Below are 12,997 nucleotides of genomic sequence, written 5' to 3' on the forward strand. Positions count from 1 at the left end.
CGCGTGTCGGTGTCGCCTGCACTCGCCGTCCCAGAAAAAGTTATGCGACGGGCCCTTAGCTCCACTTACCGCGACTGCTCGCGCTTGGCGCAATCGACGACAGGCTGCAAGGCACCACAGCAATATCCACACGCCGCCATGTAGTAAATATACCTTCTCCACCCCTGGTGGCTCCTTCTCTCTAATTCACGCCCCTGCCGCTGTGATCCCGCTCCGCATCCCTGGTCGCGCGCCGCAGCATTGCATCCGCGACTTTGCTGACCCCGCGGTAGTCCGCAACATTCACCAACTTTTCTTCCACTAACACTTTTTCTCATCTTGGCCTGACTAACCCCGATACTGTTATGGACTACTCAGAAGGCATGGGCGAACATGCGCCCGTATTCTATATTGGCCAACATGAGTCGAAGCGTACCCTGGACGTCGCGCCCGAGTTGGTGCAGCATGCCCAAGATCTCGGAGTAAGTACCTCCAAGACTAGCAGGAACTCTACTGACGACCTCCAGTATGATATGCTCACTAGCACCATCACCAACGACCACTTCCAGAACCGCGTCTTGAGTCTGCTCAACTCCTACACCCAAGCCCTCGCTGAGTCGCAATCCCAACCGCTGCCCTTGATACCTGCCTTGGACAATTTCGATACACCACTTAGCCCGAATGAGATCATTAGTCAACTGGTAGCATTCACCAGCTCGTGGATCGATCTGTCTTCTCCCGACCCGATCATCTCCCATTTGTCGCGCCAAGTCTTCCACCTCGAGGTTGCCTATGCAGCTTTCTGCGGCGTTACCAATCTGGTCATCCCTGGACCAAGACTCGCCCACGGCCAGACTGGCGTATCTCAGTATGCTCGTTCTATCAAGGAGGCGCTTGTCACTGGATCTTACATCCAGCTGCACATCCAACTACCCATGGATGGAACGCAGTCAGACTCCAGCAAGGACGACGTGGGAGACCTAGCGCGATTCGCAAGACCTGAGTTCGAGGCCAGCAGTGAGTCGAAGAACGTCGATTCTTGGAGCTCATGGGATGCGTGGAACACCATTCGATCGATTTGCAAGTACCATAACAGGTTAGCAGTCATGCTCGATATGCCGCGTCGCCTGCCATCCTTGGCTGTTCAGTCACGTTGGTTCTCCGAGCCTGTGCGACTTCTCAACTTGCACGCTTCCTCTTTCCTAGTCAACGCTCGTCAATCTTACGTCCTGTCCAAAGCACACCAGGTCTTCATCTTCCGTTGCATGCGCCTGCAGCGCGGGCCTTGGCTACTCATCTCGGATGTTGGCCAACTACCAGGCATTGATGACCCCGATATGATAATGTCGTACTCCACGGGTCATCTATCCCCTCGCACTGTAGAAGATGCACCGAGTCCAGGATCATCAGGAACAGTCGCACCAACACCAGCTGAAGCAGCCGAGATTGCAAAGAAGCTTCCCAAGAAGAGCAGTAGCAACAACGACCCGACTCCTCACTTGAGCTACATGCGATACCTGCAGCGCAATCAGCCTCCTAAGAGCCAGATTGAACGGTTCGGTGGTGGATTCCAGGACTATCTCCAGAGCCCACTGCAACCCCTGACGGACAACCTCGAATCTATTACATACGAGGTGTTTGAAAAGGATCCAATCAAATACGCGTGGTACGAGCGCGCCATCGCTCAGGCGCTGAAAGACTGGCATGCCGAGAGCAAATCAACCAGTTCCAGCAACGGTGCCGTCGTTATCGCAGTCGTAGGATCCGGTCGAGGTCCGCTTGTGACACGCGCGCTAAATGCCAGCGCAAGCTCCGGTGTACCCGTACAAGTCTACGCCATCGAGAAGAATCCTAACGCATACGTACTGCTTCAACGGCACAACATCGAAACCTGGGGCGGACGCGTCACAGTCGTTAAGACCGACATGCGCGCCTGGAAAGGCCCAACTCTCGCCGACGGCACGTTCGGCAAAGTTGACATCCTCGTGAGCGAGCTTCTCGGTTCCTTCGCCGACAATGAGCTATCACCCGAATGTCTCGACGGTGTGCAACATGTCCTGAACCCTACTCACGGCATCTCGATACCCTCCAGCTACACCGCGCACTTCACTCCCATCTCCACGCCAAAGCTCTGGTCCGACCTGTATACTAGAAGTACCAGCGTCGATCCCAACGCTTTCGATATCCCATGGGTAGTCATGCTGACTCAATTCGACTACCTCTCCACCTCCTCCGAAGAAACCGTCGCATCCAAACAACTCAGCAACGGCACTAGGATGCAACACTTCAACCTCGAGGCCCCCCTTACACCCAAGGTTGAAACAGCCTGGGATTTCACACACCCCCTTCCTCCCGCCGTTCTAGCACAATCTTCGCTCAGGAAAGGCGGTTCGGCGATAGGCGGCGGTGGTGGCTTCAGCGGCGGCGACGGCGCAAATGAACATAACCTGCGCTACTGCCGCATCGCCTTCCCTATTCAGGAACCGGGTGTATGCCATGGTCTCGGCGCATACTTCGAAACAGTACTGTACAGCGGTTCGGAAGGACCGGTGGAGTTGAGCACGAATCCAGTGACTATGGAAGCGAAGAGCAAAGATATGATTTCTTGGTTCCCCATCTTGTTCCCACTCAAGGTATGTTATTCACTGATTACAGGAAATAAGGATCGCGGCTAATTCGTGTTGCAGACCCCCATGCAGTTACCCGCCAACTCAGAGGTCGAAGTCAGTTTCTGGAGGCAGACGGATGACCGCAAGGTGTGGTATGAGTGGCTGGTTGAGAGCTATCTGACGGTTGAGGGACGGAGGATACGCTTGGATGTTTCGGATTTGCATTCTAGCAAGTCGAATGGGTGTATGATGTAGTCCGGTACCGTCTGGTGCGTAGCTGTATAGTTGGAATGAGAAGATGAGGCTACTGGTTTCAGTGTTCGCTATACATTGTCTCTACTGCGAGACAAAAGTTGGTGCTTCTCTTTCCCAGAATTGGAATACGATGTATATGGAAGCGTACTTTATTGCAGTATAGAGGACCTTCTTGGACTATGTTGTAGTCATGATGATAAGTTAACGTGTGATGTAAGAGACAGAAAATGAGCATTCGTATGTTCATTGCGCATTAATCATTGGCAATAGCAACATTCATGTCATAACCTGAAGCTACTTGCTATATCATGCACTGGGTAGTGACATACTCAGCTCGAGCCAGGAATCTGAGCTCATCCTCTCTGTTGAAAAGCGCACTCCAAGTCCACTACGAAGGCGGCGCATCAGTATTCTGAGTCTTCTCCTTCCTCTGCACCCAACCGAATCGCGGCGATCCATTATTCATGTCGAAGATCTAGAATACTACATTAGTATGATTTCCAGAATGGAGCAACAGTTTCAGCACAACTTACCGCGTACATAGCCTTCAGCACAGCATCACCATAAATATCCATATCCATAGACCCCCTACTCTGGATGCTTCCGTACACCATACCGTTTCCAGCGTCAGCGAAGCCCAAGTCCTCTTTCTGAAACGTCACCATCGCGTCTCCAATCGCAAGCTTGATCTCAGGAAGATCGGCTGCTGCGGTGGAAGTGGGGAAGACGTAGCCTTGGTTACTCTGGTCGTATTTGGCGCCTGGGATGGCTTTGTAGACGGCGTCGACTAGGGCGTCATCGACGAGGCAGAGAGTGGTGCCGGTGTCCATGATTGAGGTGTTGCTGGATCGGTCGACAGTCTGGCCGTTGATGGTCGCGGAGGTGGATGCGATTTGCCAGAAGCCTTGGCTGGAGTCTACGGGGGCGTAGTTGGGGGAGGAGGCGCCCGAGGCGGTTAGGACGGCTTGGTCGATGAAACCGAAGGTGTAGAAACTCTGGTGGCCTGTCAGAAGAAAGTATGAGTTAATGGCGCGAATGACATACTTCTCCCTTGTCAGCCTCGTTCGTGTCGCGCCAGCTACCAAGGTACGCGGTGAAAAGCTGCTCCTTAGCGCTCTTCTGTGCGATGATGTTGTCGACGGGCGTCTTTTGAGGGGTTGGGGAAACAGTGTTGATGGAACTGAACGCCAGACCAAGTAGTCCGCTTCCATTGCCCTCCGCAAATTGCTGCGAAAGCTCCTTTGCAAGCTCCACAGCTTGGTTCTCGACTTTGAGACCACCCAGGTTCACGACATCAGTACCGACGTCACCGCTTGCGGAAGACGAGTCTCCGTACGAGATCTTCCATGTCTCGCCGTCAAGTTTCTTGAATGTGCTTGACTTTGAGGGGTCGAAAGCGACCTGCTGCTTTGACGCATCTGCTGAACTGAGGATGTTCTTGGGGAGTTCGGTGGACCAGACCTGTATATCTTAGTGATGTGATCAACTCGTCAACGAACACAACATACCCAAAGATCCGAAGATCCAGTATCGAAGTCAAGGTAGATCTTCTGTTCGGGTGTTCCAACGCCGACTTCGCAGAGATACAAGGAGTCGTTTTGGATGTCTTCGGCGGGTACTTCACCTTCAGTCGGAGTACCGTCGCTTGGGGCTGCGGCTTTGCTTTGCGCACCACCTGGTGCCGATGTTTCGTTGCGCTTCTTGAGAACGTAGCGTGATCGCATGCGGCCGCCGATTCGGCCGAACTTGCCTTGCTGCGACATGACCTTGGCTTGGAAATACGGGCCGGGTTTTGTAGGGTGGAAGCCATCTACGCGTGTCAGTTGAATGGTGAAGGAGAAACATGTAGGGAATAGGTGACGGACACTTTGTCATGGCGTAGACGTAGCTCTTGACCCCAGCGGGCTTGTAGGCTGGGCTACGCTGGATCGCAAGGCGTTGTAGAGATGCCATGTTGATATTGGGTTGCTGGATTTGATGGATTCTTGGATGCGAGTGACGAAATTCTTGTTACAACACTGATGCAACAAGACAAAGATAAGAAAGAATTACTCCTCTCGAAGCAACGACGACGAGGCAGCATAAGTACCTTCGTGCCTTCCAACCAACGCATGCATCACGCCCACCTTGAAAGAAGCAAACCTACCTGCCCAACTGCAAACGCTCCAATCACCAGCGCTCGACCAGGAACAGGCGGTCACACCGGCCGGATTGTCGCAGCCGCGATCATGGGCCTACAAGCATGCGACCAAGCTTTCCAAGCTTTTATCAAGCTTTCGTTAAGCTCCGCGTGCCGCATATGGTGCGTCTGAAACAACGCATACGCAGATCACACGCACGATGATGCGCGATGGGAGTACGGCTGTGGCGTTTGCGCTGATAAGGACCCGGACGGCATGACAGGTACAAAGGCGAAGGCGGCTGCGGCCGAGGTGTCGACGTAGTCGTCCATGCGAAGGGCATTGGATGAGTGATATGCGAGGTTGGAAAGTAATCTGATTGCTCCGAGAGTGATGGGAAGCCTGCTTCAAGATGTCACTTGAGGCCCTATCGAAAGCCCCGCAGACAGCTCTCTGTCCCCGCGTTGTGGATCGGCCGCGGGGCTGGAATGGCCGCGTGCATGTGCCATATCCCAGCGCAGATAGCGAAAGAGGTTCTGGTTTGTGTCGTGTCTGGACATTGGCTGGTCCGCGTGTAGCGTTGTGTCTTTGAGGTGGTGTTTCGCAAGTCATTGGATGACGTCAGTAGAGACGCGTCATCACTTGTAGATGTCAGGGGGCTAGCCGCCCGCGTCTTCTTGTCGCTACTACGCATTCCAACGTCGGCGGAGGCTTCGGCCATTACATTTCCCAATGACGAGAGACGACATGACCATGTGTTTCGTCCAAAGCCAGAGCTTTGGCGCATTGATGTCTAATAGCGTTCCTGAGGTCGAAGTTCCTTCCAAGCTTTGGACTGCCTTCGCGCAACATCGAAGTAAAACGTATGTCATCGATAAGTCAGTTGCTTGTCGGATGGCGTGAGTTGATATTTGGTGACTGACCGCTCCATCTAGGTATCTCTTGGATAAACTAGAGCAGTTTCCTAGTTCCAGTCCGCTCTTCAGACAACAGATCCCTGTGGCGAAACTATGCAACCGAGGAAGGCCATCGACATGCTCCAGAACGCATCGCGCATGCGGAGGTGGAAGTAGAAAAGCTTGCGCAATCGAACGTGTCGAGCCTTTGCAATCACGGGATACGTTATAGCAATCCTGCGGCCTCAGTACATTCTTTTACTACCCTCGGGCGTTCGGAGCGGGCGCAGCGCAGAAGGTGGTCTTCATTATGTCCTTGGGAAAAGGAAATGCAGGCATCGACCCGACTTTGCTAACGGTCAACCCCCCAGCTTTGATTCCGAGCTTCATGGCCGACGCTATGTCTTGCCTCAGGCCTGCCTGCTTTTGATGCACGAGTTCCACCGTGTAACCTCCAATAAAAGCATCAGAAGCTCCGGTAGTATCCACGACTGGAAGACCTTTCCCTTGCTCGGCGGCAAATATGTATTGCTGCCGTATACCTGACACTGGGTCCTTCTCCGATCCGACCACTCCAAGTTCAGCCATTGTGATCACAACACACGCAGCCCCATAGCTATGGAACTTCTCGCAGAGCTCTTGGTAGTGTTGACGTATATCCTTTTGCTGAACGAACCGATCGTCGAAGAGAACACCTTCGATGCCGTTCAAGATGTCGGCTTGTTGCTCATTCACTATGAAGTGGTCGACTTGGAAGATCTCGTCTGGAACCGAGGATGTTGCTGGGGCCGCGTTGCAGATCGTCATTGCTTTGTGCTCCTTCGCCCACGCAAGCGCATGAACAACCATCTCTATGGGAATTTCCAGGGATACGAGAACAACATTCGGGGTGATCTTGGGGTCGAATAAAGGTCCCGGAACGAAATTGCTGTAAGCCCCCCGTGTGACGATGACCGTGGGATCACCAGCAAGGTTCACGCCTATATGAGCGTACCCCGTGTCTTCCTCCTCAATAGTGCGGACGCCGTCGATGTTCACTTCGTTTTCCTTCAGTCCTACTTTGATATCTTTGCCATTTCTGTCGCCCCCTACGACTCCGAACATGAAGACCTCTACGCCGGATGGAACAGACATCGCGTTATCCGGGCGATAGTCAGCTTGTAGCAAGAAGGCTCGGGGAACGCCACTCAGCCTCGCACAAGCTACAGCCTGATTGACACCATGGCCTCCCGGAAATCGTAGGCTTTTCGTTGTTACCACATGACTGCCAATACGAGGATGGCTATCGATGAGGTTGATGAAATCCATGTTCATTGAACCCACGACTGCGACTCTAGCTGTTGCAGTGCTAGCATCTGGTCCGGGGGGAGACATGGAACGGCGGAGGATAGCAGAATTAGGCGTGTTCGTCGACATCTCTAGAAAGTTTCGATAGATCGGTAATGGCTATCAAGGGTAAATCGATTAATCGCTGTTCTGAGATTCACTCGGGGGAGGTCTCAGTAACAACCAATTTGTGCAGTATCGCCATCGCATGTGCGCAAGACTCAGCCTTGGGCGCATGTAAAGCAGGCAACTAGGATGCGGAGCGGGGTCGCAAGTAATCGCCGTTTCCAGTTCCTGATGCCCGTTAAGATACGTCATGAAGGTCAGAATGGCGAATGGAGTCGTTACACGATGTTGTGGCTGATGAGCATCTCCGTGCCGAGTCGCTCGGTTAGCTTCACAATGCATGAAGGCTGACCTCGGCGCATTCATCCAGGCTGTATCGCTTCAGCTGAATTCCGGTGAGACTTCATCCAGCCTGTCATTAGATAGAGCACATAGCTTGGCGCACGTCCTCCAGCGCCGCCGTCCAGATGCAGCCATTCAGCTTTCAGAGAGTACCGCCCATGCAGAAGCAACACCGGCCCAAGAGTATGTGGCTGACGATTGGTGCAGACTCTTTCTCATGGTTCCTGCTGTTCAGCTGTGGGAACAGATCAATACGCATAATCGCCGCCAAACACCAGTTCCATCGCGACATCGTCCAGCCCCGTATAAAGCCCGCAGCCTTCTACAGATTGGCGCCACAAAATCTTAGAAGTTCAAAGCTTCGATGACGCATTCTGTTTCGCAAGCTATCGTCCAGGAATGGAACAAATCCCTCGGAGAAGACGTTCCAAAGCGATCGAATCTTCATGCCCGAGCGAAAGCGCTGTTTCTCCTCTGGGAAGATGCATCACCCGACCGAAGATCTGATTCTGAAGATCTGAAGTTATTGCTCGAACAGCGATACAGATTCGAAACAGAGTCTTTCGAAATTCCTCTGGAAGATCCTCAAACTGTTCTTCACGACCGTGTGCTTGCATTCATCGATTCTATCGACAGCAGCTCAGGTCTCGCTCTCGTTTACTACTCTGGACACGGGAACATCAAGAATGGCTCTCAGTTTTGGCTGCCGTAAGATATGGGACAGAAAATCACTTGATCGGCTACTAACATACCTATAGAAGCCCTGAATCGCAGCCACAGCCACACCCAGAAGTGGAATGGTCCCTGTTACAAGAGAGTTTTGAACTCAACTCATGTGATGTCGCACTTCTTTTCGACTGCAGCTATGCTCCTGCATCATCTGATGATCGTCATAGGAGAAGTAGCTCCTTCTTTCACTGTGTCACCAGAGTACCTATTGGGAGATTGGAGGTCCTTGCTACGCCGAGCGGTATGAGCGCAGAGGACTCGTCCTTCCGACGAGCCCTTACTGGAACCCTTTCCGAGGCGCATGGAGAGTATGTCTATATCGACCAACTTCGCAAATCCATATACCGAAGGCTCGGCAATCCTTTCGACCCTGTATACGTCAATCTATCCCGCGGCAACGACCGTTCAAGCATTGCCATCTTACCTTTGGAGAGAGTTGACATCGACTTGCTCATCAAAACGTCTATGGATGCTAGCAACCAGCAAGGTCTCAAACAATGGGCTGATAGAGCCCCAAGGCAGATCAAAGCATTCAAGTTTCTTCTCCCAGAGGGAAGGAGTGGTGATAGTAATCTGAATCATATGACAGTCCAAGTAGATGTGGCAAACTTGAACGACTTGGAAAACATCTCAAGCTGGACAAAGAAGCTCCCGTCGTTCGTTAAGGACATCACAATTCCAGGCTTGTTGCAGTCCACAAAAGCAAAGACCAGCAACGAACGTCTCAACGAATTCTGCCAAGTGTTCAACAAGAACAAGAGGCTTCATACGGACTTGGGCACGCGGGACGGAAGATACAGAAGAATCGTTGTCCTACCTTTGAAGTGGCTCAAAGATGGGTTCATCAATACGTCCATGATCTCTCAGGAGCTGCGCAAGTTTAGCGATGCTTTCAGGACAAATTTCGATAACTGCGAAGTAAAGCCGATCTTCGAGATACCCGCAGGTGAAGCACCACTATCCAAGGTCGTAAAGAGAATAATACAGATACTGGACGATCTGAGTAGCAGCGACCTGTTGATCGTCGCGTACAACGGTCATGGGTCGAAGACCAACCACCAATCCGGCCAATGTGTACTCTCGTAAGTATGTTCCCGGCCATTATCTACACTCGCTGACAGATCTGCTCCTAGAGGCGGAAATGGCTCGGAGATTAATTGGAACGCCGTGCAGCCTCATCTCTACGAGGCCACATGCGACGTGGTTCAGGTACTCGATTGTTGTTATGCCGGTAGCGCAATCAAGGCCGCGCCTCAAGGAAGGAACGAGATCTTGGCAGCCTGTGATCGTGAGGTGTCAACGCCCTGTGGTTCGGATTCCTACATGGAACGTTTCACAGCCATTCTTCTAGAACTGATACAGGAGGCGAAACCGTTCTCGTTGTCAACGGTGCAAGAGAGAATCAAGATCGCGACTGATCACCGTAACGTTGACATTGAGCAGCAGAAAGCGCAAGGACAACACGCCACTAGCGTGTTGGAACTGATACCACTTCCGGTTTACCAGTTGATTCCCGACTCTTCCAGCAGCATCACCTTGCGACCAAAGACTCTAGCTATTGATTATGAGTACGACGGTATGACTGGTCACAGAAGTTCGCAAGATGGCAATGAATTTGTTGGTTGGGCATATGCCAAAATTGCCGTATGTAGCGGAGACGATGGGAAAGACTGGAAGAACATGAGGGTCGCAAAGCTTTTCAACGGCGAGGAAATGTTGGGCGAGCTGCAGCGGGATACTTGAGATGAGGTTTATCCCGCCATAACCCTCGTTATTAGCTTTTACATCATGAGGATAGCTTGTGCGCACGTTGGCAAGTGGTGGTGTTTCGCAAGTCATGTAATGACGTCACTGGGTACGCGTCATCACTCGCACCTACCTGCCCTTAAGGAACTAGCAGCCATCTTCCTTTCTCCAGCCACCGAAGCACGCAGTGTTTGTAGAGCACAGATTTTGACGTTTGTTTTACTATATTTATGAGTAATGCGACGCTTGCATTTGTCATTTTATGAACTTCCATGTACTCTGAAAAGCACTACTTGGGTATATCTTGTAGTTTGAGTGACAGGCGCATCCCTTGCTTCTTGGAGACGATCAGATGTGTTCCAAATGATCAGAACCATCCGCACACTCGGCACGCTTCGGTCAAGTGAGTGACGCAACTACTAAGACAGACAAATGGAAGAGAAAAGAAAAGAAGATAGAGAATCGACGGCCACAGCACCCATCATCACGCAGTCCTGGGCTTGAAGATCAAGTCACATCGATCGTGCCTGCTCCTGTATCCATTCGCCTCAAAAGGCGCCATCGCCTCCGGCGTTGTCTCCGGCGCAAGTTCAACCTTGAACGCCCTGAATGTAGCCGCCAAGATGACTCGCATCTGGTATGTCGCCATGTTGCCTCCTGGGCAGCGTCTCGCTCCTACACCAAACGGAACGAGGTGCTTCTTTCGCTCAGCGCTGTATTCATCCTCGACGAGCCATCGTCGCGGGTTGTAGGTATCGAAATCGGGGAAGAGGTCGGGACGCTGACGAGACATGCTGAGCGACTGGGTAGTGACGACCGTGCCGGCGGGGAGGTGGTGACCTAGAACGTTGATACCACCATCTGGTACGAGGCGGGAACCTGTAAGGGCAACTGGTGGGCGGAAACGCAGACCTTCGTTGATGCATGCACAGAGAAGTTTGCAGGAGTCAAGCTCCTCGTAGCCCTCGTGCGCGGCAACTTCCTCGTAGAGCTCTTCTTGAAGGCTTGGGTTCTTTGACAACTCGTAGTATATAAAAGCGAGGGCCGAGGAAGTTGTTTCGGTAGCAGCAAGTACCTGGCCTGCCATCTCCGCGCCGATCTCTGGGTCTGTCCATGAATCCTCGAGGGGGTACTTTGCGTCTGGATCCGTGAAGAGTTGGAAGACGTTGGCGGTTGAGTCCTCGGCTATAGCCTTGGCCTGCTTGCACAGCTCTGCGCCTAGGTCGAAGAGCTTGTCACTGGATCGTACGCGGAAACGAGGATGGGCGAATGGGCCGTATTGGAGCCATGTGAATAGCCACTCTGGGAGGCACAGGCGCCAAACAACGAGGAAGTTGTACTCGCCGACAACGTGTGGGAACTCGTCAGACTCCAGGTCGACACCTGTGCCGCCCATGACGACTTGAGAGTTCTTGAGAGTGCAAATGCGCAGGTGGTAGACAATGTCTTCTGACTTCTGACCCTCTGTCTTCCCAAGATTGCGAACCATGGCTTCGATGTTGGTGACGAAGGTGTCGTGCCAGAACTTCATGTTCTTTGTTGTGGTAGCAATCATGACAGGGTGACGTCTTTGCCGCGCGATGGGATGCTGAGGGTACGTGACAGTCCAGTCATGGCCGCCGACACGAAGGGCTCGGATGGATTTTGGCGAAGTGTCGAGATCTTTCCTAACGAAGATCTTCTCCACTGACTCGGAGTCGTTGAGAATGACGAGATTCGGTGCGATCCTGACGATGGGTCCATACTTGGTCATGAGCTTGTCTGCCTCAAAGGACAGTCTGCCATGCCAACGCTGCCAGCGGATCCAGGCTGATGTTGCTGAACTGATCCAAGGTCCGGGTATGGCCCGCAGAGGGTCGATGTGGGCCCGGTAGATCATTTTGGTGATCTGAGTAACAGCCATGAGGACCACAATGGCCCCGACGAGCTTCCAGCGAAGCACGTAGGCATTTGACATTGCGCCTTGAACAAGGCTGGGCTTGTCAGTGACCAGCAGGTCGTGAATAGTTTCGTTCAACATGATGAAGAATGCAAAGATTGGTCTTCAGGGAGTGAAGTACAGCTGGATAAGCACGGGACGGCATTATATACTTTTCTCTGAGAATTGAACCTGTATCACCGTTACTCACATTACCTTTTGCCTCGACTGGGAGCCATGTGCGATCGAAGTCAATCCTACCAGCCCGGCACCCGAAGGACCCTGATCCCCGCAGACCCTGGAGCCTCAAGGTTCGGACCTATCTCAAACCTTATACAAAAAAGGGTTTCGGTAGTTGATGTCACAAATACGCTGAGAATGACTGTGCACTAGAAGTCTACTGGCTGATGAAAGTATACTACCAGGTAACCGAAAATTTGAGGCGGCCTTGGTAACTTCTGCGCTTTGCGAACCGCGTGCGATGACCTGATGGTTCCTCCGCAGCTCGCACAGCCCTATGGTGATGGACGGCAGTTGAGAAAAAGGAATGTTCGCAGCCGAGGCAAGTGGCAATGTCAATCATGTGGAGAGCACACAGAAGGCCCGACGTGTCGCGATGAAGTACCGAAGCACTGTTGTATGTTCGCCTTGGGTACCTAGTTAGGTGATGATCGATCTCCCAAGGGCTCTTGCTGCTGAACCACCGCCCGTGTTCTGAAGCGTAGCCAACAACGTGAGAGTTACAGCACCAATAAGGCTACCGGAAAGCTGGGCAGCAGAACGCCGTTACACCCCAAGAGCGTAGGGTATGCCGTTGATGATCTCAGGTTGATTAATGCCCGATAACGAGGTGGAGAACGAGTTGCGAAGTCAGCGTAGTTAGAATTACTCATGTTCACAAAGGGTGCATGTCGTGGTGATCGCTGACTCCGACGCGTAGACATCGTACTGACCTTGCCGAACCTCGAGGGTGTGTAGGACCTGGCGAAGCTGGAGGCGCCCATCCACGAG

The 12,997-nt window shown here is 52.5% G+C and overlaps 5 protein-coding genes across 5 annotated transcripts; 2 read left to right on the forward strand and 3 right to left on the reverse strand.

Moving 5' to 3' along the window:
- Positions 1 to 344: 344 nt before the first annotated feature.
- Positions 345 to 2,843, forward strand: J4E88_003399 (uncharacterized protein; the record flags this gene model as incomplete). Its single annotated transcript, XM_049397052.1, has 3 exons — positions 345 to 461; positions 507 to 2,612; positions 2,667 to 2,843. 3 exons carry the CDS (start codon positions 345 to 347, stop codon positions 2,841 to 2,843), a joined length of 2,400 nt encoding a protein of 799 aa, XP_049257394.1.
- A 388-nt stretch (positions 2,844 to 3,231) lies between these two features.
- Positions 3,232 to 4,796, reverse strand: J4E88_003400 (uncharacterized protein; the record flags this gene model as incomplete). The annotated part of the gene is made up of 5 exons (XM_049397053.1): positions 3,232 to 3,318; positions 3,377 to 3,838; positions 3,888 to 4,304; positions 4,352 to 4,653; positions 4,709 to 4,796. The coding sequence occupies 5 exons, from the start codon at positions 4,794 to 4,796 to the stop codon at positions 3,232 to 3,234; spliced, it is 1,356 nt and encodes a 451-aa protein (XP_049257395.1).
- Positions 4,797 to 6,120: 1,324 nt separating this feature from the next.
- Positions 6,121 to 6,993, reverse strand: J4E88_003401 (uncharacterized protein; the record flags this gene model as incomplete). The annotated part of the gene is made up of 1 exon (XM_049397054.1): positions 6,121 to 6,993. One exon carries the CDS (start codon positions 6,991 to 6,993, stop codon positions 6,121 to 6,123), a length of 873 nt encoding a protein of 290 aa, XP_049257396.1.
- A 964-nt stretch (positions 6,994 to 7,957) lies between these two features.
- Positions 7,958 to 10,065, forward strand: J4E88_003402 (uncharacterized protein; the record flags this gene model as incomplete). The annotated part of the gene is made up of 3 exons (XM_049397055.1): positions 7,958 to 8,301; positions 8,538 to 9,404; positions 9,444 to 10,065. 3 exons carry the CDS (start codon positions 7,958 to 7,960, stop codon positions 10,063 to 10,065), a joined length of 1,833 nt encoding a protein of 610 aa, XP_049257397.1.
- A 487-nt stretch (positions 10,066 to 10,552) lies between these two features.
- On the reverse strand, positions 10,553 to 12,088 carry J4E88_003403 (uncharacterized protein; the record flags this gene model as incomplete). The annotated part of the gene is made up of 1 exon (XM_049397056.1): positions 10,553 to 12,088. One exon carries the CDS (start codon positions 12,086 to 12,088, stop codon positions 10,553 to 10,555), a length of 1,536 nt encoding a protein of 511 aa, XP_049257398.1.
- Positions 12,089 to 12,997: the final 909 nt, after the last annotated feature.

Source organism: Alternaria novae-zelandiae (assembly GCF_023758075.1).
Source record: "Alternaria novae-zelandiae strain BMP 2774 chromosome Unknown scaffold_5, whole genome shotgun sequence".
Lineage (NCBI taxonomy): Eukaryota > Fungi > Ascomycota > Dothideomycetes > Pleosporales > Pleosporaceae > Alternaria > Alternaria novae-zelandiae.